Consider the following 27,295-nt stretch of genomic DNA (forward strand, 5'->3'; position numbering starts at 1 on the left):
AGTATTCTCGAATTCGATTCGCGAAATTCGATGGCCGAGCTAAAGCCGACTGGAACGCTCTCCATTTCTCTTTGTCGCTCGCTGTTCGCGCTTTTGCGTCTTTTCGCTGTGCCGCGACCAGCTAGAATATTTTTTCACTCGGCCCACAACTCAATGTTCCAGGATTTTATTCCGTCTGAAAAATAGAATGCCTATAATCCTTGCCGCGATTAATAAATTAGGTTTTTACACCGGTTTCTTCGAGGTTCCACGACGAAAGGGCCAGCGGAATTATTAACGAAGCGATTTCCGATAATAACAAATGCCCGCGATTATTTCAGTCGGAAAAGCAGCACGGATTAAAAAGGATTACTAAAATTTTCGGCCGTTGTCGCTTAGGATTGATCAATCACCTGGCCTACTTTCTACCGGCCGAATACAAAAGCGCCGGTACATCTGGCATTTGACATCGCGCCAATTCTAATGTATTCACCGTTCGAATACATTTTCGGATACGGTGTACTCGCGATCATAAATACTCGGCTGGCAGCCTGAAAATTCTTCAACGTGTCCCAACTTCAATCCCCGCGCTCCACCCCTCTCTGGAATCGCTGCCATTGTTTCCATCGGCGACCACCGTTGCGATCGGACAGTCAATAAACACACAAATCTCTTGCCGCGCGCCTGCCTCACGGATTGTTGTGTTTATCAATGGCAGCGGTCGTGTGAGCGCATTTTCCAATTTTCGACGAGCCCGAATATGTATCTCTAGTACGATTCTGTTTATGTTTATAAATGGAGGCGTAATTTTTCGGTAGAAATTGCGACGCCACAGGTCAGCAGTAAAACTGAATTTCAGAGTCGCAGAGGAATACATCAAAGTCTCCTCCGAGCAGCGGGAACACCTGCGCCAATTAATTCCGCGAGCAGTCAGGTAATCGTTTCAGGAAATCGGCGATTGCGAGCGAGATACACGCGGTCCTGGGCGATTGATCGCGGCGATAATCCATGAATCGAAGGTAACGATAACCCGATGATCGCGCCCACTTTATCCAATATCGCGCACACGTTCGTTCCACCCCCGCCGACTATTTCATCGTGCCTCTAGCAGGGGCTGCTCGACGTTCTCTCTCTCTCTCTCTCTCTCTCTCTCTTTCTGTCGCTGGCTTTTTCCTTCTGTCCTCTCGTAAATAAGGCGGAAGCCGGGGACTATCTGACTTTTATTCGATTTAGAGGCGAGTCGGCGAGCTTAACCAGTAAAGAAGCTGGCTCGAGTGGAGCCGAGAAGCGCAGACTGCGGAACGTGACGCTGAGCTTTCGACCCTTGCCGTACATTTTTCGACGCTCCTCTGTCCCGTTCTCATCCTCCTTGTCCTCGTCCGAACCCTCCTTTCTTGTTCTCTCTCGTTTCATCTCTCTCTCTCTCTCTCGCTCGTTCTCCCTTCGGTCCACGGATTCCGTTGCATTTCCACCGGTTATCGAGTTCCCGGCCGAGGACGATTGGACAAGTTGTTGTCGGTTCAATTGGCGTTCTTCCGTAACGAGCGAAAGGAGCGTGTTATGATGCTCGCGAGCCTGTATGCAATTTCATATCTGTTTCGACGCCGTTCCCCCGCGCTACACCCGTGCTTCTCTCCCAGCTACCTCGAAAACCCTTTTTATTGGAAAGTCGATACGCGACGCGCGCTTTCGACGAGAGCGCGATCACAACTGCCAGCGAGATCCTTGAATTACGAGGGGAAACGGCGTCGTTATGGGGCGCTATGGTGTCCGCGGGAACTGGGTCGAATTTAACCGATTTTTTCCCCCGTAGCGAGAAACCCAGCAATTTTCCGCGCGCGCGCGCGCGTGGTCGAAGCGCGGGGAAAAGGAAATTCATTCGAGCTCCGTGCCAAAGTATTCGGATTTTTGCGGAATTTATCGTACCCGTCTCGTTCTCCGCGGCGCGGAAATCTCGCCGAGATAAAACGCGAACGGCCGAATCAATCCATCGCGATCGGAGACGTTTGAGAATTTTTGTCCAGATCATTTACATTTTGTAGAAAAATTCGCGATCTAGAGTGTTTTCTACTACAGTTAGAAACATTCTTGCTCGCAAACAATTCGTTCAACGATGACGTCTGCTGCTCTCGCATCGAGCAGATCGCGCCAGGTGGTGGTTTATTACAAGGAACACCGGAGGGCGAGAAATTTTTCCCCCGAATCGGGGAATGATCGCGGGCAATAAAATTCGTGATCCGCGGAGGAGGAATGGCGTTACTTCCGGGGCATCGTCTCGAGACGGAATGTTCCATCATTGCGAGCGTGTCGGGCCGCGGCGAAATTTAATCTACCGAATTGACTCTGCTTTTATTCCGTGGGAGCCGGGGATAGTTTCGTTCTCCGGCAAGAAACGCATTCCCGGAGCGGGTAAACATCGCGACTCCGCGCGCAGCAATAATCGAGACGCGACACGGGTTACGATTCCCAGATAATTTCCATGGAAATCTAGCCGGGGCCGAAATCGTCAAACTCCCTTGAAAAGCGTTTATTAGCTCAGGAGCAAGGTAAACGCCTCAGGTGGTAACTTTAAGTGACTCGGCCCGTGCGGAATATTTGCGCACGTTACGCGCGCGTCCCCTCGCGGCAGCCTCTCTTGGTCTCTCTCCGCTCTGCTCTGCTCCGCTCCGCTTTGCTTTGTACGCTTTGGCTCTCTCCGCTCCGCTCGGCTCGGCTCCGCTCGACCCACAAGCCGAGGGGGCTGAGTTATGGCAGGCTCTCCGGCATTGTGTCTGTTCCGCCGGCATTATCACGGAGGCCCGCCGCGGAAGTCTTCCGTGTATTTGTGCTACGCTAGGCCAAGAGTCCCGTGGAAACAATTAATCTAGCCCTCTGATTACTCCTCCGACTACTGCAACAACCCCCACCAACACCCCCGACCCAGTATCCTGGCACCGAGTCTCGCTCCACCGACGACTTCAGACGTCAAAACTCGAGATATTAATATGTTCTACCGGATGGCAGAACGAAGACCGACTCTCACACCCCTAACACTACCACCCTCTATCCACTGTGCCTTCTTCTTAGTCTTCTAGCCTTCGTACCTCCTCTCGATTAAATTATTAGCACCGTTCCCCTTTGAATTTCGCCACCGAACACTTTCGCAATTTTTCTGATCAGTTCACTCTTTGCAGTCGGAGCTATTTTAACTCGAAAATAGGTCTTCCGACCTAGACTAATTCCATTCTATATGATTTTTTTTCATTTTTTGGATATGAAATTGATTTAACACCTCATTCAATACTTAAATGGGTACTTTGGGATTATCCCGTCGACCTCTCGCGCCATCACAATGAAAAGCAAGTTCCAAAATAAATAATATGGTAATTATTTACATTCAGGGCTGTTTACAAGCAAAATGTAAACGTTGTTCATGTGGTTTACGTTGCCGAAGAACGTGGAGGAATACGGAAAATTCAATACACTATTAGCGATAGTTTTTCGCAAATATCTAAAGGAAAAAGTTGTTCAAAATGTAGAAATCTATAACATATTTAAATTTCATCAAAATTGGCGAGGAAGCCCTTAATGTAAATAATTACCAATAATAGAATAATAATATAATATAATAATACAATATATAAAATAATTAACGTGTTTGGCGAAAATGGTCGACGGGATAATTCCAAAGTACCCTTAAATGTTTACCAGTTGGTTAAATACCAATGCACATATATTTATTATTGTAAACAATGTTTTGAAGAATGGTACAGCAATTTTTAGTGACGCCTCAGAGTCCCCACACGAGTGCTAAGGGTTAACTCTACTTACCATCAACTCATACACGTATGTATGTATATTATTTAACTTTTTGTTTCGCATGTTTCGATCCCCGTGGCGTTTCGTTCCGTTCGTTTCGGTGTCGATAGCAGCCGTTGTTTGTCGAAGCCACTCACGAGCAAAGTGTTTCCGAGTGGAAACACTATATTGCTGTCAATGTTTTATGCTTCACGCGTTTCGTCACGCGAACCCAACGGGCGTTGTACAATTACATAATTAAAGAAGCGTAGAACGTGAACGTACGAGCATTAATTACGCCGCGAAAAGGTAGCTGAATGAAAACAGAATAATTATAACGCTTTGAATGAAAATCACGCCGTGGAAGCTTGAAAGTGAGACCGCCGGGTTACGAGACGCGGTTCAGTTTTGCGAGCTGCCTCGGATTGAATAAAACAACAACACCTTACATTTTGTAACGTTGCAATTAACGCTAGCTATTGATTAACTGCGCGCTACAGTCGTTCTTGATTTTCCAGAGTTCTAAGATATCTCACCGGGACGGAAGTCTCTCTTGAAACTCCGAGATATTTTACTGGGACACGCTTTTTACAGATTTCTTTTAAACAATTTTAATAGCTGCAATCTTCGCTGACTGTGACGTTGTAATTCATGGTGAAAAAGAAAAGAGACTCACCTACGACGTACAGGTATCCGTAATGTGTTTTCGCGGTGGCCGTGTTGATCTGACACATGTACTTCCCCTCGTCGTCCTGCTGTACCTCTTTGATATGTAGGTACCAGGTCCTGTGCTTATCGTGCGAGACCGATATCCTTGGGTTCCTGGTGATAACGTGGTTTTGTACCGTCAGAATAGCACCCCCGTTCTCGTACAGCATCCAAGCCACCTGAAACAAGACGAGAACCGCATCGTAAAACCTTGAAACACGATTTACAGCGTCATCGCCGATATTAAACAGAGAATCGTACGTTTGTTCGACTTTTATCAGGTTTATAAAATACCTCGGACGTCGAGCCGATACGTTAAAATTCAGACACGATTCGCACGGTATCGATCTCAATTACGCCGGTTGCGGTTTATACATTTTGCCTGTCGAGTTACGATCCTGCTACCTGTCCACGTCACTTCAGTTTCTTCGGCTTTCCGAGCATTACATCGGGATTCATTCGATGAAAGTTATAATTAGTGGGCCCGGAGAAATGCTCATTAACTGTGAAGAAAAGAGACTCGAGGGTGAAAAAGTGGGGTGCAGAGAAAATGGAGGAAAACTTGAGAAATTAAAAATCAGAAATGAGACAGAGTAACGAAGGGGATGAAAATCGCACGGTAGCCAGAGAGAAGAGAAATGTTTCCGTGATTCGGAGAAAATGAGGGAAGAAAATTAAAGAAATAGAAGTCGAAACTCGGAAATCAACGAGAAAATATAATGGAGGTAACAGAGTCGAAAAGTGAGAGTAAAAAAGGAAACCGAGAGCAGGTGGAATGAGATCAAGAGAAATTGGAAGAAATTCAGTAGAAATTGAAAATGTGACGGAGAGTGAAGGAGATGTTGGAAATCGCGTCGAAAAGCAACGAAACACGATCCGGAGTACCTAATAGAAATAAATTCGACTCCTCGAATTAAAGAGTGCGAATGAAACGGGGAGGAGGAGCGCGAGGGATGAAAATCGTGCTAGATTTTAAAGGAGTACAAGAGTAACAAACTTGGTAGTAGAAAATGTAGGAAACTCGGCAAAAATTGAAAACACGAGAGTGACCGAGGCGGAGGATGAACATCGTGCTGCTCGGAGAAAGAAGAATTCGTGTAATCAAGAGAGAAAAAATTCGAGGAAGTGGGATTAGAAAGCGAAAGTGAAAAAAAAATGAGAAAGGGATGGTAATCGGTTGAAAAGAAATGTTTCCTCGATTAAGAGAAAGCAAAGAGATCGGTGGAGAGGTAGAGCGAGGTAGAAAATTGAAGAGATTCGTGCAGCAGAGATTGAAGGGAAGCGAGATAGTATTGGCGGTGTACTTAACCGAAGAATCTAATCGTGCAGAACCGGACGAATGGTGGTCTCGAGCGGGAACCAAACAGGAGATCTGGGACCGGAGTTGCGCGGGATGATCTACGGCGCATTCAGCAACGGCCAAGTGATCTACGGACTCCGGCGAGGTTATGGATATTCATTGGTAAAATGAACCACCGCGCGCCGGTGGAATTGCGGGTAGACTCCTTACGGGTACGTTCGGAGGCAACCCGGGAAACGTGACGACGACGTTCTATGTACACGGACACGCTATTTACGGTGGAATGTTTTCTACTAGTCGCTGTAGCACCGAGCAAACACGGCTCGATCTGCAAACAGCCGGACCTCCATTACGGTTCGTATTGTCTCGACGATAAATTTGATTGGCTGGTGATACGCGCGACGATCGGCTATACAGCGAAACACTGTCGTCGTCGGGTTTCCCGTCGAACGATTCTTGGCGGGAGCCGTGTTGACGCAACGATCCTCCTCCGCCGCCGCCGCCGCCGAAAGAAAACAGCTGCCAACGGAATATTTGACGGAGGAATAGCTCGCGATCATCGCTTCGATCGACGATTCCGGATTTCTTCCTTTTCGGCTCATTTCACTCGGCCAAACTGTCCCGAACTTTCGATCGATGCATGCTGTACGACGTTACAGGAACAGCTGTTTTACAGGAGGCGGATGCTTCCGCAGCTTATGGCTACGTAAAAAGGATTGTTCGCATCAACGATGGCAATTCTTCTAAGATTTCGATGCCATCCGTTGCGTTTTTATGGAACCGTAAATCTGGCTTTCCGAGAGGGCACGCTAGCGAAGATTGAAAATTTAACTACCTATAAGAATATGCGTTGATGCAGGAGTAAACCTCCGAGTTGCTTAAGCTACGTTCTCCCCGAGTTAAAGTGGCAGCAATCCGAGAGCGGAAGGTGAAAATCGCAAACGAGACCGAATTGTAGCCAATAATTCCTGCCGAATTTTCTGCAGAGATGTTTTCCAATTTCTAACTTGCTCATCATTAAAGCTAATTATATAGTCCATGCATCAAGGGGGAAACTTGAATAAAGAAGATCTGCGTCGTTGAGAACAACAAGAAGCACAGAAACAGCCTGATAAGTCGATGCGAGAGGCGAACAATGGTTAAAGCGACCGTGGAAGGTGTCTTATTGGTTAATATCGCAACAATGTCGATCACCGTGCGGTTGCTTTTGAGAGAATCACCCGGTACGGAGAATAAGGCAACTCCGTGTATTATTGTTGCACGCGGCTTTATTGCCCCTGTACAACCTGATTCACATTTCCGGCCGCGGAGCTTAGGGGGATTTCGGCAGTAGAAAGTTAGAGAGAATGGTATTGTGGCCCCTGTTTGTGTGCAAACGTGGCAGCTTTTCGACGAGAGTAGCTCTCCAGTACCGAAAGCCATTCGAGCTTCACTTGGCAACTGAAAATTCGAGAGAATAGAAATTCAGTGTATTTTAAGGCGTGCTACACTCGAATTTCGCGTCCCGAACATTTTTAAGGGCCTCGTACATCTTTCCCAATGTAATGTCCGACTGCTTGAATACATTGTCTGACAATTAACAATTTTCAGTATCATTTCTTTCACCTGGAACAATGCACGAAGAAGGGAGATCGCCGGTTTAATTTCGGGCGAAACGTCTGACAATAATAATAAAATTAGTATCACTGGTTCCCCGGGAGAGCGGAGGCGATCCAGGTTCAAGCGCGACAGCCAAGATTAATGCAAAAACCGTCGGAGATCGTTCGGCGGGGAGATTACGGCGAGTTAAAAGTGACGTAAACAGCTGTCCCGTCCGCCCCCGCCGCGCGGCTTTCTTTTATTCTCCGTGTTTTTTACGCTGTTCGTAAACATCCACCGGTTAGCTGAGCCAAGACTTATCGCGAAGGTGTTGTATCTCCGCCGCGCATCGGCACATTTTCTCCCCGTAAAAAGCTGCGCGACTACATTGAAGTGAGGGTACTGGAAGTTAACAACATCGTGTACACTCGCGAAACGGCCCTTCTTTATTTCTCCAGGGACGTTTGTCGGACGGGCGAAAGATTTTTCTTTCCGCCCCTCTGTGCCTCCGCAGTTCCGTTTCCTCTTTCTCCTCTCACTCGTTCCCTTTCATTTCTCTCCACCCTCGTTTCTTCCGAGTCTCTTCTTCCGCATCGGCTTTTCTACGCCTTCCTCCTACCACCGTTTCGGCACCTGTATCGATTTCCACGCGAATTGCTCTTCGTGATCGGAATTCAATCAGTATCTTACACTTCATTCGCGCAATAAATGAATCCCATTGAATCCCGGTTAAATTTTTAGAACGTAATTCCACCGCCGCCGTCGGCCTTCCACCATTCGTTACACGCCGTCCGAGAAGAAAGAGAAGAAATGCATCGGGGTCTTGTTGCAGACTTCCGTCGAGCTTTTACATTAACTTTTGTTGTGAACAACGAACGGGTTAAGAGCACTGTTTATTTAATATTGTGTTCGTCGAAACGAGGGACCCATCGGTTTCAAGGAGATTAAATCGCGAGAACTTTCCATTGAATTACACCGCTAATTTTTTGTTTGCCAGAGTCGCTTCGTTCCCCGTTATTATCCCGCATCTCGCCGGGAAGCTCAAAGTCCACAACCATTATGCGATTTACGATACTTTCAAGGCATTCATGAAATTTTTAAGGGCGAAATGCCGGGCGCACAATGCGCCCGCGCCATTACACGAAAGAAATTATAAAAGAGTAGCAGCCATTCAGCTCTCAAACTCGCCCGGTACAAAAGGTTCTTTAGAATCATTTCGAGAAGGGTCGCAACCCAGATCCGCCGGTTATCGAACGTCAAGACAATGCGTATCGCGTCGCGGACGATTTTTTTTCCCCGCGCGAGAGAGAAGAAAGAGAAGAGACACAGCGATCCGCGTAGGATCTCTGGATCTGTTACAGTGTGCTGCTCTACGTTTCCGAGTCTTTCTCCCGATCGTTCGACGACAACCGGCAAAGCCGGCGCGATCGGTGTATCGCGTTGCCAAAGTTCCCGGATTTTTACGAGGCTTCGACGAACCGAAACACCACCTCCGCCACGATCAGCGAGCTGCAACGCCGGTCGAGATCCTCTGCCATAAGTCCCGGCGACCATAACCGCGCGACAACGTCTGCGCCGCAAACTCGTGACAGTTTCCTCCCGGTTTCTTCCACGGTTGTTCGTATGCCGCGATGGAATTTTCACCTCGATTTATCCGGGGCCACGGTTGTCAGCCGGTTATGTCTCCGTGCTATCCCCTTCCCCGTACCCCTCCCCGCCCGAAAAACCACCACCGCGCGATCGCTCGCTTCGAGAAATCCACTCGGCACTTTCTCTCCGATATACGCCCCGCGTTTCTCCCGTCTCCTCCCAGCAAACGAGAACGTCCTGATCAACGACTTCCGTCGCGGTTTAGCCACTCGCGCGACGAAAGTGGGCTACGACGTACAATCTACGCGGATCGACTGGAATCCCCGGGACGATACCTAACCCCCTCGACGATTTATTCGACCGGTGAACTCTGACGAATCGCCCGGAATTTTTATTTCTACCGAGACTCCTCGAGTGAAAGATTAGGAGATTGTACCCGTTCGCTTGTGTTTCAGAACGAGCACCACTCGAGGAATTTTTAATAATTGAGCGGTTGGATTGGAGATTTTGTAACTTGTTGTTGGTTTAGATAATAGCATATGCACAAGATTTTTCAGCCTTCTTCTATTTTCATCACTATAAAATCCAACAATTAATTTCACTGGTAAGTATAGGACGCGTCATTACGGCCCGACAATGAATCCTACCATGAACAGAACAAATGAAAATTGTGTAGGAGCGAGATTTTGAACATTTTTTGCATGTGTTTGATTATATTTGTATGTGTGTAATGTATTTGATTGTATTTGAATGAATCTATAAGGCATCTGAGGACATATGCCTTTTCGGGACGGCCGAGTGTAGGAGCGAGATTTTGAAGATTTCCTGTCCGCCATTTCGTCGCGCACTCTCTGGTCGTTGTCTTTATTCCGGACGAGCCCACAATTGTAAGAATAAAGGATGTTAAACTCTAAATATTTATTGAACGAAAAGTAGCACACAACTGAGAATAACAATATATGTATATGTAACTGAATAAACGTAAACTCTTTAATAGTAAATCGCGTAGCCGTAATTCGTCGTGTTCCGTTCCGTAATCGTAATCGTATCGTATAAACTTTTACGTCAATAACTATTCGTGTTTTTCGTCTCTTCTATATGTTTCTCGCTGTCATGTTTTGTTCATGCGTTTCGTTAGTCTCTTTATTTACACCGTTGGTTACGTAGTCAATCGATGTATCGCATCGATTGACTCACGCACACAAAATCTTCAAAATCTCGCTCCTACAATTGTAAGGCAGCAAGGGTACAAGTGTTTCCGTTCGAACATGTACGAAATGGAGGAGGAAGGCCATAATCGGACAGGAATTCCCTCGCGGCGCCGCGCCGGTAACATATCGTATAAAAACCACTAAAACGGAACCTTAGGCTTGACTTAACCACGTTTGAGGGCTTAACGGTGGTCGCTGGAACCAGTCTCGCCTCTCAGCCCCTCGTTTCCCACCCTTGTAAAACCTTCGTCACGAGCGATTGACCTCAGTGTACGCTGCCAAGTGTTCCACAGGTTCTCCCTCGGCGGTTCTACCTCGACGTCATCGCTCAAACACCCACAAAACGCCGGCGGGACCAATGCGACTTGTTAAACCGGATGTTGCTTTGTTTCGGAACGTGCCATTAAACTGGTTCGTCCAGCGCCGGCAAAGCGATCGATCTCTTCTCCATATTCAACGAGTATTGTGCTCCGATCTCAATATCAGATCAACTCCACTCCTCGGCGACAAATTCAGAAGCACAGAGCATTTATGACCGAAAAACATGTGTGAAATATTTTTCCCGGAGCAATCTCTCCCATAAATCTCACCCCGAAATCGTCTCGTGTAACCTGCATATGTTTCCGGGTAAGCCGGGAATTCGAATTCCGAGCACGTAACCACAATTACACGGTGACGTCTTCGCGCGGAACGTGTTGAAAAGTGATCCAAGGGCAAGGAAGAGCCTCGATAGAGCGCGTCCAGTCTGGCGGTGTGTCGGAAAAAAAATAGTAACACCGAATCGTTTTGTAAAAGCACGAGCCCCCGGGCGCATCAACATGCAGCGAAACTAAGATGGATGCATCCGAGAGGTTTTCCTGCAAGAGTTTGCTCCTCGGAGAGCCAGCTACGAGGCATTGATTCCTCGCCGCGAGAGCAGAGTTACAGCTTTGTTTACTACAGGGGCGACGAGACCAGCGCCGTCCAGTCTGGCTCTGTTCGCCTGTGTTCCCCGGTGTTTCTTCTTCTTCTTCTTCTTCATCCTCTCCACCTCCTTTCTCCTCTCTTTCTCCCCTCGGTCCTCCTCTGCCGGGTTTCCGCGAGAGCTATAGCCGACGCCGACGTCAGGATCAAACCCGTTCGTCTTGGCCACGGTTCCCCGACGAGCACCATAGTTCTCACGCGCTCGCAAACACATGCGAACACACGGAGAGGAGCTGACGTCCGGCGGAGCCCGAAGACGAGCCACGAAACAGGAGAGAGCGAGTGGAAGCGAGCGGGCAGCTCGTGTTCTTCCCCTCCCGTTGCTCTCCGCACTTCGTCGCGTGTGTGGAAAGTTAGGCAGCACGTCCCGAGCTTAAACGCATTACGAGCACTTAGCCCTCGAGCCCTCCGGCCACCGCTACCCCTTCCGCCCCCGTAAGCTCACGTGTCCCATGGTCCATTTCATTGTCGTACCCGCCTCCCCCGTTGAATTCGATCCCGAAATCGCCCGACTTTCGACGCTGGACGCTCTGATTCACCGGAAAGATCGACCAGTTTGCCCCAACGAATTGCTCAGCTCTTCCTCTCGCTGTTCCAGGGATTTAAGACAACGTTTTTGATACCTTATTCCCATCCCCATACTTCAACGGTGTTTGCTATGGTACGGCGGTCACGCTGATCACTAGAGATCGATGTGGCAATTCGGATTTTCAAAGATCAAAATTGTCTGCAAGTTCTAGCTGCATATTTATTTAAGGGGTAACCGGTAAATAGAATGGACTGTTTTATACAATTCTATAATAGTTTGGTGTAATTAATTCAGTGACCCAGATCATCCGTCAACCGAGAATTAATTAGATATAATTTCATCTCTTGCTGCTGTTATTTTTCTATTTTAAGACGCTGTGACACACTTCATTGAACGGAGACGTGCACTATTGATTTGCCGACTGGTCACATTCGTTACTTCCATTTAATAATACAACTGTCCATTAATTTATATTAAATACGGAGGAGCATATTTTCAGGTAAAAATTTTTGCGATCGTTACAAACGAATGAATCTTGTTAAAAAAGTTTTAGCATACAGCTGTACGTTCGGACTATACTTTTTAAAAAAATTGTGAGTAAAAGTAGAAACAATAGATAGATTAAAAATTTTGTTTGGATATAACCCAGCACGGGGTTTTTCAATACATCACCAGTTTTAATAAATAAACGCGGCGGCGTCTTTCTGATAATTTTGTCAAATGGGAAAGTATTAGCGGGGCAATAATCGAGGCCCGAATAAATCGGCGGGACAGCTTCGAAAATTGGATTAGATCCCCCGGTTGCCCCAGGTGATGTGGCGTGAGTATTAACAGCATAACTCAAATTTACTGTGGTCGTTCCTGTTCATTTTTTGAGATTTATGTTTCAATTACATGTCCTCCCCGCTCGATGTAGCTTTCCAGATGGCTAAACGACTCGGAAAATCTCTTCGTCTCTGTTGTTTATTCCGTTTCTTGCTCGGCGATAGACTGATCGATTGTACCATATTTGGCCGAGGAATTTATGCGATCGAGCTAACCGGAACGCTGCTTTTTGATTTATCGGGCAGACAGCGACGACGACCCGAGATTAAAAATGTACTTCCACCATTGTAAACAGAACCAAGCGTACTGCCGAGAATTTTCAGAGACATTCGAACAGGATTCTGCTTTACCGGGGAGGAAGCGCGTCGAAGTTTCGTCGGTTTTTCGAAGGTAAATAAATTGTTGGAAGAACTGCGTCCTCGTACCGGAGGAATAATTAAATCAACAAGGCGAGAAGCAAATAACGATCGACTAATTACGTTCTGTTTTAGTTGACGCAGCGACGGTTTGCGGCGGATCGGAAGTCGTCGAAGCAAACGGGAGCCGAGAGACCAACAAGTGTAATACCAACTTCCCTGTAAATTCAACAGGGTCCGTCAGAAAATTTCACGGTTGCCGCGGAAACGTCTGCGTCTGCAACTCGAGATGAGTTTTCTGGGCCGTGCGGTAAGTAGGATTACACTCCGGCTAAGTACTTGTTACAATCACTTAACACCGCTGAACCTTTTACTTAACGGGCGGAACCGTTTCCCAACACCGCTAATCCACTTTACATATTAATTTTAATACGCAACGCGTTTCGCGCCCGTAAACAGTTCCATTAAAAGCTGCACGAATCGCTTTGTAGCCGAGCCGGTTACGCCAGAATTCGTTCGCCGTTACTATCAACTCGCAATCCTGCTCCCGAAAACATTATTATACTCGTAACCAAAAATCCGCTCCGTTCATCTCGTCATTCTCCGTTTCCCATCGCCGGAATTAACGATTCTCTTTAGATAGAGAATTTCCAACTTAAAAGTTCAGTCATGGACGTACAGGCAAAATTTTAAGCTGCAGTTTTGCAGCAATTTTGCAGTGATATGTGTAGGAAAAATTGATTCGCTGCTCGTGATTGAGATATGGATCCCCATCGGTGAATAAACAGTAGTATCGATTATTTTCGTGTAGGCCACTGTTCGCGAAGTTGAGGCAAAGCCGCTCACAGGGAATCGTTATTCTTTGTCTGGGGACACGAGCGCAGAGGCGAGACGGGGACCTCCGATTTCATCGTCGCGCAGAAGTTAGGACACATTCTAGTTAAAGGTATTAGAACCACTTAGCCCGCAAGCTGTCGAGTCCTCAGACCTTCAAGACATCCAATTAATTGGCATAGGAAGGGACCCCGTAAGCCAAGCTGCAGGCCGGAAGTATGCGCGCCAGCCAAGGGCGCTAAAAGCATCTGGAAACTTCCCGTCGAAGACACTAAATCGACGTTCTTGCAACCGGAACGACTGTGACGGCAATAAGATTGTCCCGCCGACCTACCGACGAACGTTTACAGCCACTTAAACTTGCCCTCCGCAAATGTTTACCGAAATAGTGCGCCCCGCCTATCAACATTCACTCCTCTCGAGTCTGTGTGATTATCCACATATCTCTCTTCCTTTAAATATCTCGGAGCAAGAAATTTATAACTTGGACCACTTTCATAATTATGGACACATTTATATTTCGAGACACTGTTCAATGTTTGATTCTTCATTCATTATGTTGACACATGAGTAATGCTTCAACTGAGATCACTTATGCAAATTTCTAAAACCAACGTCCAGTTGTCCTCATAAGATATCGAAAAACCGATTAAACGTTCCTTATTTTCATTTCAACAACGTTAAGATCAAGAAATAAAATAAACGATAATTATGATCTCCATCAGTATAATTATGAAAATCTTCGTTCGACTAATTACATCAAACCTGTCACAGAGAGGTTAACCGCGCTGTCTTAATTCAGCCCTGTTATCGATGCACCAAAGTTCCGCCGAAAATTCAACGCTGCCAACTGTGAGCCGACAGATTTACGAGCACGTCAAGCTTCGTGTAAAACCGCCATTGTAATTATTCGTTTTAATCTAAATTACTGTCGGACAGACGAACTCCCGGGGAAGTTCCCGGTATCAAATTTCTCGAGGATCCGGCGCGTCAGGAGTCGACTTTACTTCGAACTGATAAGAGTGGGAAGAGGAGCGGGTCTGATCTGCGAATGATCAGTCATGAATCGCTCTAGCGATCAAAAATGGTATATAGCGGAAAAAGTAGAAATCTCGAGCTTTAAAATGGTAGCTTTTTCATCAGTTTTGGATAAATTTTAGCAAAGTTGTAGCAGTTTAAATATTGAGCGGATACTGAAATAGCTTTGACCGCATTTTCGGTGCGAATACCTCACTGTGGGTTGCAAAAAATTTCACATATTCAGAAAAAACACGCTTTGAATCGGATAATTTTCGTCGGGTGTGTGCAAACAGTTCTTCGAATTCGCCGAAACGCAGGTGACACAGCAGTCAGCGCGTTAATTCAACAGCGTAACGCTGATTAAACGATGCGGTTGTGATATTTATTTCGCGGGACAACGATAGTCTTATTTATCCGGCAAACAGGAGATAACTTTGATATTTTATCGATTACCGAAGCTTGCTCATCCGGACAATGAATTTCAATAATCTCTGCTGTTTACACGAAACGCACAGTCCATCCAACGCGATACTGTGCGAAACAAAAGACGCGAGCGAGGCCGCAGTATACACGCGACAAGTACACTAAGAGAGAGAGAAAGAGGCCGTGTCCAAACAATCAAGAGTAATTGCCAGCCAGGCGAAGTCCGTAAAAACCAGTACCTGTTTCTTGTCGGCGAAAGAAAACCGCCGGAAGTGTTGTTCCACTTGCACCGGCACTCGTCAACACGTTCTTCTACCTGTCTCCAACTGCTCGTTCGAGCCAGCGTGGGCGGATGGGTGGTGTAAGAACGCGAAAAACATGATTCAATTTAAAAAGCATTCGCTAAGTGCCCGGTGCCATTTTTTTTCTCTCTTCTCTCTTCCATTTTCCAGCCGAGGAGGAAACGGATCGACAACGGATTCTTCCTGGTCCATTTAGGGGTGTGCTCTAATTCAGGAGCGTCCTGGCGAGCCATCCGCGGCCATGAATTCCCTTCCGACGTTTCGACACCCAAAATACGATCATCCTGGCTGGAACCGGCGCTCCGACGCCCACGCATTAAGCTCTTCAGCCGCAGAAAAGGGAAAAAGTGTACGCGCAGAGCGCGCACCCGATCGAAGCGTGTTTGCGCGCGGATGATTTGCAACCGAGGAAACGCTACCTCGCTCGAGCGTGTCTGAAATTTAATGCCGCGAATTCCAGTTTACAGTACACCCACTCTTCACTGATTAATCCGATTCGACGTCAAGGGCGACACCCGAGCGTAGTGTCAAGTGGCCTCGGCGATGATGCAGGCCCGACTGATCGGTTGCAATGGTTCAAGAATGTAGACGTGGACTACTGTTGCACCGAGGCACAGTGGGCGAGAAACCGATCTTTTTGGGCGAAAATCTGCCGACAACTCAGATTTTCATCGATTCAATGGGAATTTTTTTTTAAATGTTCGTAAAGGACTATACTTTGATGACGTGCTGCGCGAAAATCGTTAACTGTCACAAGAAATCAAGATCTACAAAACCCAATAACTCCGATACTTCATCCGACCATACCATAAATTTGCATGTCCCAGCTGTGTTGCCGACACTTCTTAACCCTAGACCCTAAACCGCACGATTTTAAACTGTAAATCTGGCCCTGAGAATTATCAACTGAATAGATTTTAGGGTTAAGAAGTGTCGGCAACTCAGCTGGGACATGCAAATTTATGGTACGGGCTGATGAAGTATCGGAGTTATTGGGTTTTGTAGATAAGGATTCTTGATTTCTTGTGACAGTTAACGATTTTCGCGCAGCACGTCATCAAAGTATAGTCCTTTACGAACATTTAAAAAAAATTCCAATTGAATCGATGAAAATCTGAGTTGTCGGCAGATATTCGTCCAAAAAGATCGGTTTCTCGCCCACTGTGCGAGGGCTCGAAAGAATGCTTACATCTATCAAAATAGTACATTGAAAACGCTTATTTCTTTCAAAATAGAGTTTAATCTGTCTTACACGTTCCCGTATTCTCGTTGGAAACCCTTGATTCTTAGCGCAGATGTTTCGCCAGTAAATGAATCTAAGATCTCGTAAAGTAAAGAGCTTCCGCCCGCGCCGCGAAACAAAGAATAGTTTTATATCGTACTAGAATTTCCTGTGAATTTTCCTGCGACAACGTTCGAAAGCAACAGTGAACGATTGGCAAGCGGGCCATCGACGACAAGCCGATGCGTTAATCAAACAAAGTAATGTCCGGTGCGAAAGAGGTGAAAGAAGCCCGAGTAATCTCGGCCGTGGGAAAGTGTTTGTATCAATTTACCGCTGGCCGTTCGGATGCCAGGAACAGAGAACGAGTTCTCGCTGCGAATCCGTAGATTATTCCATAACGCCGCGAAATCCCGGACATCCTCGTCCGTGAATTATGGGGTTTGAAAGTGCAAGAGTGAATTCCGCCACTTGGAGCCGGATCAGCGGCTAACTTCCACGCACCGCCGTAAATCCACTCTTGTACTTCGAAACTCCGTAACTCACGATCGGATCATCGGAATGATACATTATGGTGTGCCATCGAAGCTCAAAAGCTCGCGGCCCTTTTTCCTCTCTTTCGCCTCCGGGTTTTCTCTATCCCTCTGTCTCTCTTCCTCTCTCTCTCTCTCTCTTCCTCCTCTTTTTTACCCTCGAACCCACTTCCCTGCGGTTTCCAGGAAAAATACGCGATCCCGGCACGTGGGGGCGAGGGCGGAGGGTGATATGTGCCCGACGACTATCGGCCCAAACGTATATTTTCTCGCATTTGGTAGTGAAATCGAATAAGGTAAGTGGAGAAGTGAAACTGCATCGAGAAGTACGGGGAGGGAACGGAAATAGCGGTCGCCATTTGTTCGCTGAAAGATCACACTTTTCTCGCTGTTTGCCGGTCGTCGACTGATGGCAAATCGGTCCCGCTAACTTTATAGCCGGCAGCCATAAATCCCCTGGTAATGGGCGGCCCTCGCGAACTGTTTTGTAGAGTATCCGATGGCCCCCGTAAATCGAGAATATTAGATTGTTACGCGCCGCGGGAACCGATCCCGCTGAAAATTATGAACACCATTTTCCATCTGCGTCTGCATTACCGTCCGTATTTTCGATCGGCTGTCCACGCGCGATCCGTGAAAATAGAGCAACCGCGAACGATCGCAATCGTTTACAGAACACCGAGGAGAATCTCGACAGCTGCATCCCGACAGAAACTCGTTCCATTTTCGCTTCTTTTCCCGTTCTCGGGACAAATAACTAACCCGGACAAAGCGTTGCTAAATGGTCAAACCGATGCCGGCTATCGCGAAAAAGCGCGGTCAAAGGATCACCGTAGCACGAGGGAAAAATCGCGTGATTTTTCTTGGAATCGAGTGGAGTTTTATTGCCGGCTAGTAAACCTCTTTCGTGCTTGAATAACTAATTGAATTTGATTACTGACCAAACAAACTATGTGTTGAAGTGCATAAAATTATGAACTGGCGCAATCGATCGCGAAATAATGCAACATTCCAGCTCGTTCGGGAAAAATACGGTCTCTTAAACTTTGTTTCGTGCTTGAATAATTAATCGAACTCGACAACTATCGAAACAAGACACGAGATATATAAGGTACGAAGAAATATGTCGTATGATTTCTAAGCATACATTTTTCATTCGATAATTAATGAATCGAATAGCCGAACGAAGTGTAAACTGTTGCAGCATGGAATTAATGGCTAGAAGAAATGCAGTCTGTCAATTGAAAATTTATTCCCGCTGGAAATACCTAATTGACTCGAGCAAGTACGAGCGAAAGTATGAAGTATGAAGTTATTAGCGGGCACGTAGCATCGCGAAAAACTGCAGAAAAAGGATTACAGCGCGGCTCATAAATCCACCGGGTGTAGTGCTACATAATTTTACAAGCACTCGTAAATTTATTCAAACCACGCACTATCTTGTGAATTTCTATTAACATCTTTTACTGGATACGGCAGCGTTAAACACCAGTATCCGCTAGTGCCTCGGCGAGCAGTCTTTACAGGGAACTTCAGGCCGAACTACAAGATAAATTTTAAGTTGAACCCGTACTTCCGGGGATAAAATACGACGCGAGAAATAAAATTAGCATAAAGAGCTCCACTATTTCGGCAGAAAATTTTCCGGCATCAGCTTCGCATCGTTTTGAAGATTTTCCTGCTGAAACTCCACCGGACCGGCTACAACGCAGTTTTTTTCAGCTGACAAATTTTTTTAAACCCACATATCCGCGCGTCGCATATTCCGCTTCAGAGTGGGAGAGTACTCTTGAGGAACTTGCAACGCGAGAAACAAAAGTTGAACGCGCTGCGGAATTTGCTGCGTATATCCGAAACGTCGAAGAATTATTCGTCCCATAAAATATCTTCGTTCAATTATATTTATAAAAGTCTCTTGTCAAATGAATTCGCCTCTTGGTATGAAATTGATGTAATGAGGAAAGTTCGTGTCGTTCTAGGTTTTGTTATTATTAAACGGTACGGGCACACATCGCGTTAATTAAAAGTGAACTCGAGTAAGCCCGAAACGAAAGCTCGTTCAACGGGGAGCTCGACTGGCAACTATTAACTTGCTTGATATTATCTTATTTAATTAGACAGTCACAGCAACGACCAAACGAGTTGGAACAGTTTTAGAGAAGAAAAAAGAACGATCTGTCTCTTGATCCGATTAATTCGCAGTGTTTGCGAATGTACGCGAGTATGTCACATTAGCAGAACAAGGGAAAAACAGGAATGTTTGAGGAAAACGGGAGGAGATCGGGCGGGGGTTTGTTTACGTAGAACGAGTTTATGATAACCAAATGATTAGACGAAATGATCTGTTCTCATTAATTATTCATGGGGGAACGGTGCTCGTATCTTGATAACCGTATTCAAAATTAGTTCTACGGGGATCCACCCCCGCAATATTTGCATTTCTTCCCGGGGCAATCTCAGCGTTATAAATACCGAAGCACGCCGCTTGTTGAAAACACACCGTGGCGCTTGGCGGGGCGCGATGCTCTCGGCATGATGCGACGTAAATCTGCGACATAATGTGCGCGCAGCCGGCTTTAATATTAAACAGTGTACTTACGTTGGTTGCGTTTTGCAGAGAGCCCGGTCGAATAAGCGGTCATGACACTGATACCGGATTGCCGTTTGACTGCATACCATCGCGCGCTCGTGGAACAGTATTCTAATCAAGTGTACAAATCCGCGTGGATTGCGCGTTCAGTATGTTTTGCGCCAACTTCCGGCTCGATATCGCTGCGAGAGGAATATGCGCTCCTCTGACGCCACGGCACCGAGCCCTGTCGATCGGATCAAGTGTCCCTCATCAGTATTCAAATGACAATCAAACTTGACGAGCACGGTAACTGCCGATTAATTCCGCAAACATACTCATTCCGACGCGGTTTCACCAGCCCCCAAAAAGCGCCCTTTACCCTTATGTAGCCAACCGAAATGTATGGATTATTTAAAAACCCTTTGTATTTTCCCATATCTCTATAAATGCATTAACCCTTTGCACTCGAGGACTTTTTCGCTCGGGCGAACTAGCAACTCGAGACGATTTTGGCTATATTAGGCAAGTGTTTTACAGGTACATACTTTAAAATGATTATATACTCAACCAAACGTATACAAATAATAAAATTTCAATAATTTATTTATTTCTACGTCTTACAAAACGAAATCTGTTAAATATTACTCTCTGTAATTAGTTTTCGTTTGATATTTTACGAAACAATCTCCAAGATGCATCCTCGGTTTGTCAGGGCACCTATCACAATAATTTGAGGTTTCACGTCTACCGCCAGGCATACTTCGGTCAGAGCAGACCTTTCAACCCCTCTTTGCCCCTTTCAGAACAACATGGAGCTTTCCATGGAAATGATGTATAGCATGTCAAAAGAAAAATTTTTTTGACGCGTGATATTGAATAAACAACAATTTTCTTGAAATTGTGCAAGTTCAACGATTTTTTTCAAGGTTAAAAAACGTTGGTACCATAAGCTCTCTATTTTTCCGACATTCTGCAATGTTTCAGCTTCAATTTAAAAAATAATCATCGCTCTATCTCATCTCTATCGAAAGTTTTTTGATTTTGACACGGAATCCATCGGTTTGTTCCACTGTGGCGCCGTAGCGGCGCCGCTCGAGTGCAAAGGGTTAAAATTCGCAGCCTAATTCCAACAACTCTGTAAATTTTCCAAAAGAATCTCCTAATCAGTTTTCGAAAAGGTAGCAAGGAACGAATTATCATGTCGGAGGGATGAATTTCAACGAAGTAGACGGTCTCCCTTCGCGGTATCCGTCGCTTTTCGCGAGCGTGAGCTTGCGCGGCGTGTTCAAGCGTATCACAATTAATTCATTTATACGGTCCCCGCTTAATAATTAGCACGGCTTTAACTTCCATCCATAAATGCAGAAGAGAACACGGGGTGCCGGGCACGAGAAGTTTTGTAATCACTTTAAGTGCAGTCGCATACGACTTGACGAGAGTTCGAGCGAGCGAAACGAACACTAAAATCTACGGCATAGTTAGAATACTCCAGGGTGTCAGATCGTTTAGAAGATTGCCGGCAGTCTGTTCCTTCGATTAGCGACGAGTTTTGATTGAAAATTGCCTAGAAACGGTATGTTTGTACGAATATTTCGATTTACTAAATAGGTGCAAGAAAGAGTTCGATCGAGTAAAAATATTTCCGAGTCTGCTCGAGAGGTTCTTTAACGTAAATTACTAAATAAAACGCAATTAAACCGTCCGTTTCCGTTCCGTGCGATGAAAAGAAGCGGTTTAGCGGGAGGTTAAGAGAGTTCTTGGCTAAAATAAGAAGAATGAGGAATTAATTAGAAAAGTTGATGCGATTTACGGCGGTGCGGCGGTGGTCGGAGCCGAAGTGCCGAGTCTAGTATTTTGTAGAAAATGATTATATGGTCGTTAAACGGGGAAAAGAAAAATCGACGAAACTCGGTCGGTAGCACGGACGTGTCACTTGTCATCGCTCATTATTGCTTCATTAAGTTCCCTCTGTAATTACTCTTAGCTTTCGCTCGCGCGTCTAATATCGCGTAAGCAAGTTTTATTACATCGCCGGGCGTTTGATTAATGTTTTAATAAAACGTTCGATAAAATTTTCGTCCGCCGGCTCGTTCTGAACCCATTTTCTCCAGTATTCGTTGTTCCCTGCCTGTGCTGGGAGCCACTTGCGCGAGTGTTGACAGTTTCATTGAATTTCACGAATCTCGACAATTAATTTCGGCCTGTTGCCTTTCCCGTGTACAAACGATTAATTGTCAGCTGGACACGATTCTCGCTCGAAAACTTTCAATGTTTCTCTTAGCGTTCGTTTGTAAACTTCGACCACTCGACCGGAGAGGAGGCTACTAGCTTTCAGAAAAATTATTAAATTTGTTAGAACCGTAGGAATTTATTTTTCGACCGTTTCGAACTGCTGTGAATTTCTGTGTGTGTTTGCTGGGATGAGTTTGAGTCCGGACACGTTAGGAAACGAGGGAGTTTATTGGCTGAAACTAATCCGTAATGTGTTAACGCTACTATCGTGCAGGATGTTGTTGATCAATTTATGTTTGGTAAACAGCGGCTTGCAGCGGATTTAATATCGACTCACGCGCACCTCAAAGACGCTAGTTTCGAATTTCCGGTAGCCGAGCTCGCATGAATGGCGGACCATGGGTCAAAGAAATCAAATTCCGTTTACAAAACTAATTTACAGACCTGTCTTCTACAGGACTAACAATGCTACGTAGGTTAACGCAATGGACAGGGCTTCGCGAAGTCACCTACCGTAGCAAGGAAGTTTCGGTGCTCGGATTAGCGCCCAGACAGAGTCCAGAAACGGGTTAAAAACAAGGCAACGTTGCGGGAATAAGAAAGATACCATTAATGAAGTCAAGGGCGAAGTTTAATCGAGGGAAGAGTCTCTGGAACAATCCGGGACGCGCTGTAGTCCGTACAAACGAAATTGGAACGAAAGATAGAATATAAGACACGAGAGAGAAAATGAGTTACAAGAGAAATTGAAAACAGGAAAGAAGGCTATGGCAATAAAATGTTAAACAAAGGGAACATGACGAGAAAACCAAAGGGAAGGAAATCGTGGGACTGCGAGAACGTGGAGGAACAGATATTTATGAAAGACGGGACCAGGGATCTGAAAAAATAGCCAATTTGGCGAAAGCGTGCAGGAAAGTGTATCAAAAACAGAAGGAAAAATCGGATACGGTATGAAGGAAGAGAGACAGAGAGAGAGAGCGAGAGGAAGAGGAATCAGAGTATGATAGTTTCTGGGGTAGAACAAGGAGCTTCTCGTCTCATCTTTTTCTCTCGGAGGGGTTGGTGAAAGGGGATGCTCGTCGTGGTGTATGTTTCTTTAGTCGGAGCACGGGCGACGTAATTGTGAGGGTGGCGAAGGGTGTGCACAGGAGCTTGGTAGCACAGGTGCTGTGAAACGGTGAACGAGGGTGGCACCGGGGGTGGTGTTCCAGGGGTGGAGGAAGAAGAAGAGCTGGGAATTCGTGGTAGTTTGGCGGAGGACAAGGGAAACGGTCCTAGACACGAGCGAGGCGAGCGAGGGGGGGGGGCTGGCTCATTAAACCATTCTGGTACTCGCACGGCATACGGGATCGGCAGTAAAATCATCCCTCGATCATCAAGGTGATAAAAGGGCTGCTCGTGGTCAACGGAAACGGAATTAAGGCGAGCTTTCTGGCCGACTTCTCTTTCTGAATTCTTTCGCCGGTGGTACGAAAATATTCCTCGCTATCCTCTAAACTTAATTGGAACCGACACGCTTATTTTATGGAGAAAGATGCATTCACCAGGAATTATTCAACAATTTCTTTTCGGTATAATGCGCTCGAGGGAAGGTTGATCAACCAATGAGGGAGGGTTCTAAACCCAGCAGCAATTCTCTCCTGAAGCTGCGGCACTCGTTACATCGGAAGAAGCACTAAACGAAAGCGACGAACGGGAACAAAAGTCTCGGCTCCCGCGGTGAGAAAAAAGATGGAGGTGGGGGGGGGGTGGAAAGGATCGGGGTGGGAAAGTTCGTGGCCGGGCGATATTGAAGAAAATCACAATCTCGATGGCCGGGACGCGTCACATAACAAAAAACGTAAAATTCGGAATCGGTCTGAAGTTCTTACCGTGATAGCCACGGTTCCCATCCCAGCGATCCGCCCTCTCGCCGCCCAGAAAACCCTAAAGAAAAGAGCAAACTTCCGTGCAGAAGTTTTCCTTAATTCTAGCCGCGAGTCACTGGACGTACGTGACGAGATATTCCCTCTGGCGTGTTCTTAGGGCAGCGGGGAGGACGTCTTCTCCGAGAAAGGACGCCAATTCCCCGCGCCGTCAGGCCTCTGTCCTCGGAGACAGATGAAAAACGACCGTCTGAGAACGGCTGGTGATGCATCCGAAAGACTAAGCCCTCGGATACTGAATGGAACGGTAGCAGCTTGCACGCGGAATAACTCAGATTCCCTCCGACTTCCAACAGCAGCAACAACCGCTCAGACACGCTCAAACGGTCGCAAACCAGGATCTTTCGACGGGAATTGGAGGTTAGTAGGTTCTTGGTCGTCGGACGAATTTTATCAAAACTGGAGTCTATTATACTGTTGGCTGCACTGTCGAAATTGGAAGTCGGAGCCGCCGGGCAGGTTGGACTATCAGGGAGTTCATTGGAGTACCAAGTACCGTGACCCTGGTGGCTCCTTTCAGGTCCCTGGTGGAACAAGGTGGACCCAGGTGGATCCACTCCTCTTTCTCTGAAGCTTTTCCTTGGATCCTAATGCTGTTCGTCAGTAACTGCTGATCAGGCTCTAAGGCAGAATCCGCCCGTTGATTGGCAAACACAGGTAGAAAGAAAGAAAGAAAGAAAGAAAGAAAGAAAGAAAGAAAGAGCTGGTCGAAAGAGACTCGCCGCGCAACAGATTTAAATACCGTTGCGGAACTCGTCGCGGATAGTCGATAGGACAATGGCAGAAAGCCTGGGCAGCCGGGCGCGGCCGGAACGAGGAAAGAAACTTCCTAAACTCGAACAGACAATTCTCCGTGCAACAAAGTATCGCCGCGTCGCGTCGAGTTGCCCCCGCGCCGCACCAGTGGAAGAACAATCGCAATTAAGTTCCGTACGATAAACCGACCGGGCGAGTTTTCTCTGGGTACCCGGTCTCCGACTATCTGTGCTTGGCTGGTTGGTTGGTTGGGCTGGTCTGGGGTACCCGGTGCGCGTCGGCTAACTCGCGGCAATATTCTAAGACCTCGGGCGCGAGTTTCCCGTCAAATTTGAATTCACCTGCGAGCCCCGGCCCCGCGGAAACTAGTTCAACAAGGCGACGGGAGTCATTCCCGGCAACGGACCGGAATAAGAGCCAACAAAATGAAGTCGTATGTACGTGGAATAATCCGTTCTCGCCCGACGCGTATGATACTTTTCGCTCTCCGGTGGCGTCTCGTCGCGGACGACGATGCCTCTTCTTCTCTCTCTCTTTCCTAGCTCGAACGACATAACGGGTTTTTCTCGCTGCAGTCGTCCTCGTTGTTGGTCCTTCTTTCTTTCTATCTTCCTCTCCGTTCTCTCACGGTCTTCCCCGCAGTACAGGAGAGAGAACAAACGGGACAGACAGGTTACAACGGGGCAGCCGTACAGCAATGCAAGAAGCAAACTGGGCGAGACGTTGAGGTATTTATATTGGCTTCTCGAGGCCTGACACTGATCTACTGGGAATTCGACGCCTCTGTCCTCCTCTGTCCCGTCGTCTTTCCCGCTTTTCCATGAACATCGATGCCTCTCTCGCTCTGTTCCCCCTTCGGCACTGTCTAACACCCACAACCCCCGAGCCATCGCCACCCCCGACGTTGCCCGTGAGAGAGCACAGCAGGGCTGAAGTGCTACCGGCGTCGAACTAATAAAAGCTTCGTTGATCCTAGGTGGTTGATAGCCGGCGGAGGGCAGGCAAGCCCAAAGAGACGAAAACAAAGGGGTGACGAGTTGAGTAGGACGAAAGTGAAGACAGGCTATTAAGCGGAGGGGGCATGTAAATTGATCGAACGCGGGGGTGGCCAGGGGTGAGGGCAGTTGATTGTAAGCTTCTTTCGCTTCCGCTTTTATATGCAGCCGGTGAACGAAGCAATTCGAGAGGATCTTACGAATGATATATTACTCCCGGGGACCTTTCGGTGTCACGATTTTCGAATTAGCTGGCGACCTTTCGTAATTCCCCTTGTTTTCGGTGCACCGACCACCTCGAACCGGAAACCAGAATTTTCGAAACGTAGAAGAACGTGAATGCAACACCGACGCGATCGAATTCAAGTTGAAAAAAGGCTGGATCTCTGTTGTCGAATTTTTTGAAAGAACGGGACAAGAGGTGTGCGGCGCTTTCAAAGTGAATGGCGCAATTTTTACTGCTATTGATTCTTTTTCCTTTGCGGTGTGCACGCCACGGCAGAGATACACGGTTGGCAAATAAAAGGAAACGAATTTTGGTAACGACGCGACACCGCCGCGCCGCCGCGCCGCCGCCGCTCGGATCCATGTTCCAATCAGCCGTAGTCTTTCGTTTCGCAGGGCGTCGATACTTTTAGCGAGCGGGGTGCAAGTGATTAATGAAGATTGGTAGAACTCGCGGCTAATTGTGATCGATGGTGGCACGCAGACGATCAGATTCAAATTGTGTGTCCACCGTCAGAACACCAATTTGTGTCGGGGCCGGAGCTCTGCGGATCTAAATTTAAAATAAGACCAAATAAAGTCCGTCGGTGTAATTAATGGGTTCAGCGGACTCGAATCCGCAATGAAATCGAATTCATTAAATTAGTGGAGCGCCCCATCGAATCATTTGCACTCCCGCGATCTTCGACCGCTGTAACATCGTTTAACAAACAATACCGAAACAATTTGTTACATTGATCGGCGACCGTCCTTCATTTGCAAGCGTTTCCCGAACAACAGAACATCGAAATGCCAATCCACGGGTTCGATGCGAACTGACAACTGTGTATGGAAAATCGATTAAGAATATCAAATTAAAAACAAAAAAAAAATATAAAACAAGTTACCCGATGATAAACGAGACAAGGCCCGCTAATACCGGCGATCCGCGAGCAGCGCAAAATAAGCGCGGCGTGCCGCTAGATATATACGCGGGCCAGTAATTTTTTAATTGCGTTTCCATCGGACATTTTTATGGTCGACTATTCTCGCGGTGCCGTGCCCACATCCGGTCGCAGCCAGCCTCGAAAACCATTCCACGCAGCCACCGTGCGAACACGCTCTCGTACGCTCGTTTTAGTAGGCCGATCCCGAAAATTAAATGAATCTGTGTTGCTTCATGACCGGACGAAAACACCCGCGAATGTTATTGCCGCCGGCCCTTCTCCCCACACCTCTAGCTCATCGATCTAAAATCATCTGAATTATACAGGGTGACAAGAAATAACGGAGTTAAACATTTCTTATTATAATTCTGTCAAATCGACGAATTTTGAAAAACCAAATGATAACTACCATAATATAGACCTTTAGTATTCATATGTTTAAGAAGTTTCGAAGTGGCCACCCTTTGAGCCGACTCAGAGGCTCAAACGTGTTTTGAAATTTTCGGCTATG

The 27,295-nt window shown here is 46.7% G+C and overlaps 1 protein-coding gene across 1 annotated transcript in view; it reads right to left on the reverse strand.

Moving 5' to 3' along the window:
• The window catches only part of LOC143213742 (lachesin), a 246,351-nt gene that overhangs the window by 109,461 nt on the left and 109,595 nt on the right, over positions 1 to 27,295 (reverse strand). Inside the window, exon 3 of the mRNA XM_076433871.1 lies at positions 4,433 to 4,643. Within this exon, the coding sequence (XP_076289986.1) occupies positions 4,433 to 4,643 (211 nt within the window). The remainder of the gene's footprint in view (positions 1 to 4,432; positions 4,644 to 27,295) is intronic.

Source organism: Lasioglossum baleicum, chromosome 11 (assembly GCF_051020765.1).
Source record: "Lasioglossum baleicum chromosome 11, iyLasBale1, whole genome shotgun sequence".
NCBI lineage: Eukaryota > Metazoa > Arthropoda > Insecta > Hymenoptera > Halictidae > Lasioglossum > Lasioglossum baleicum.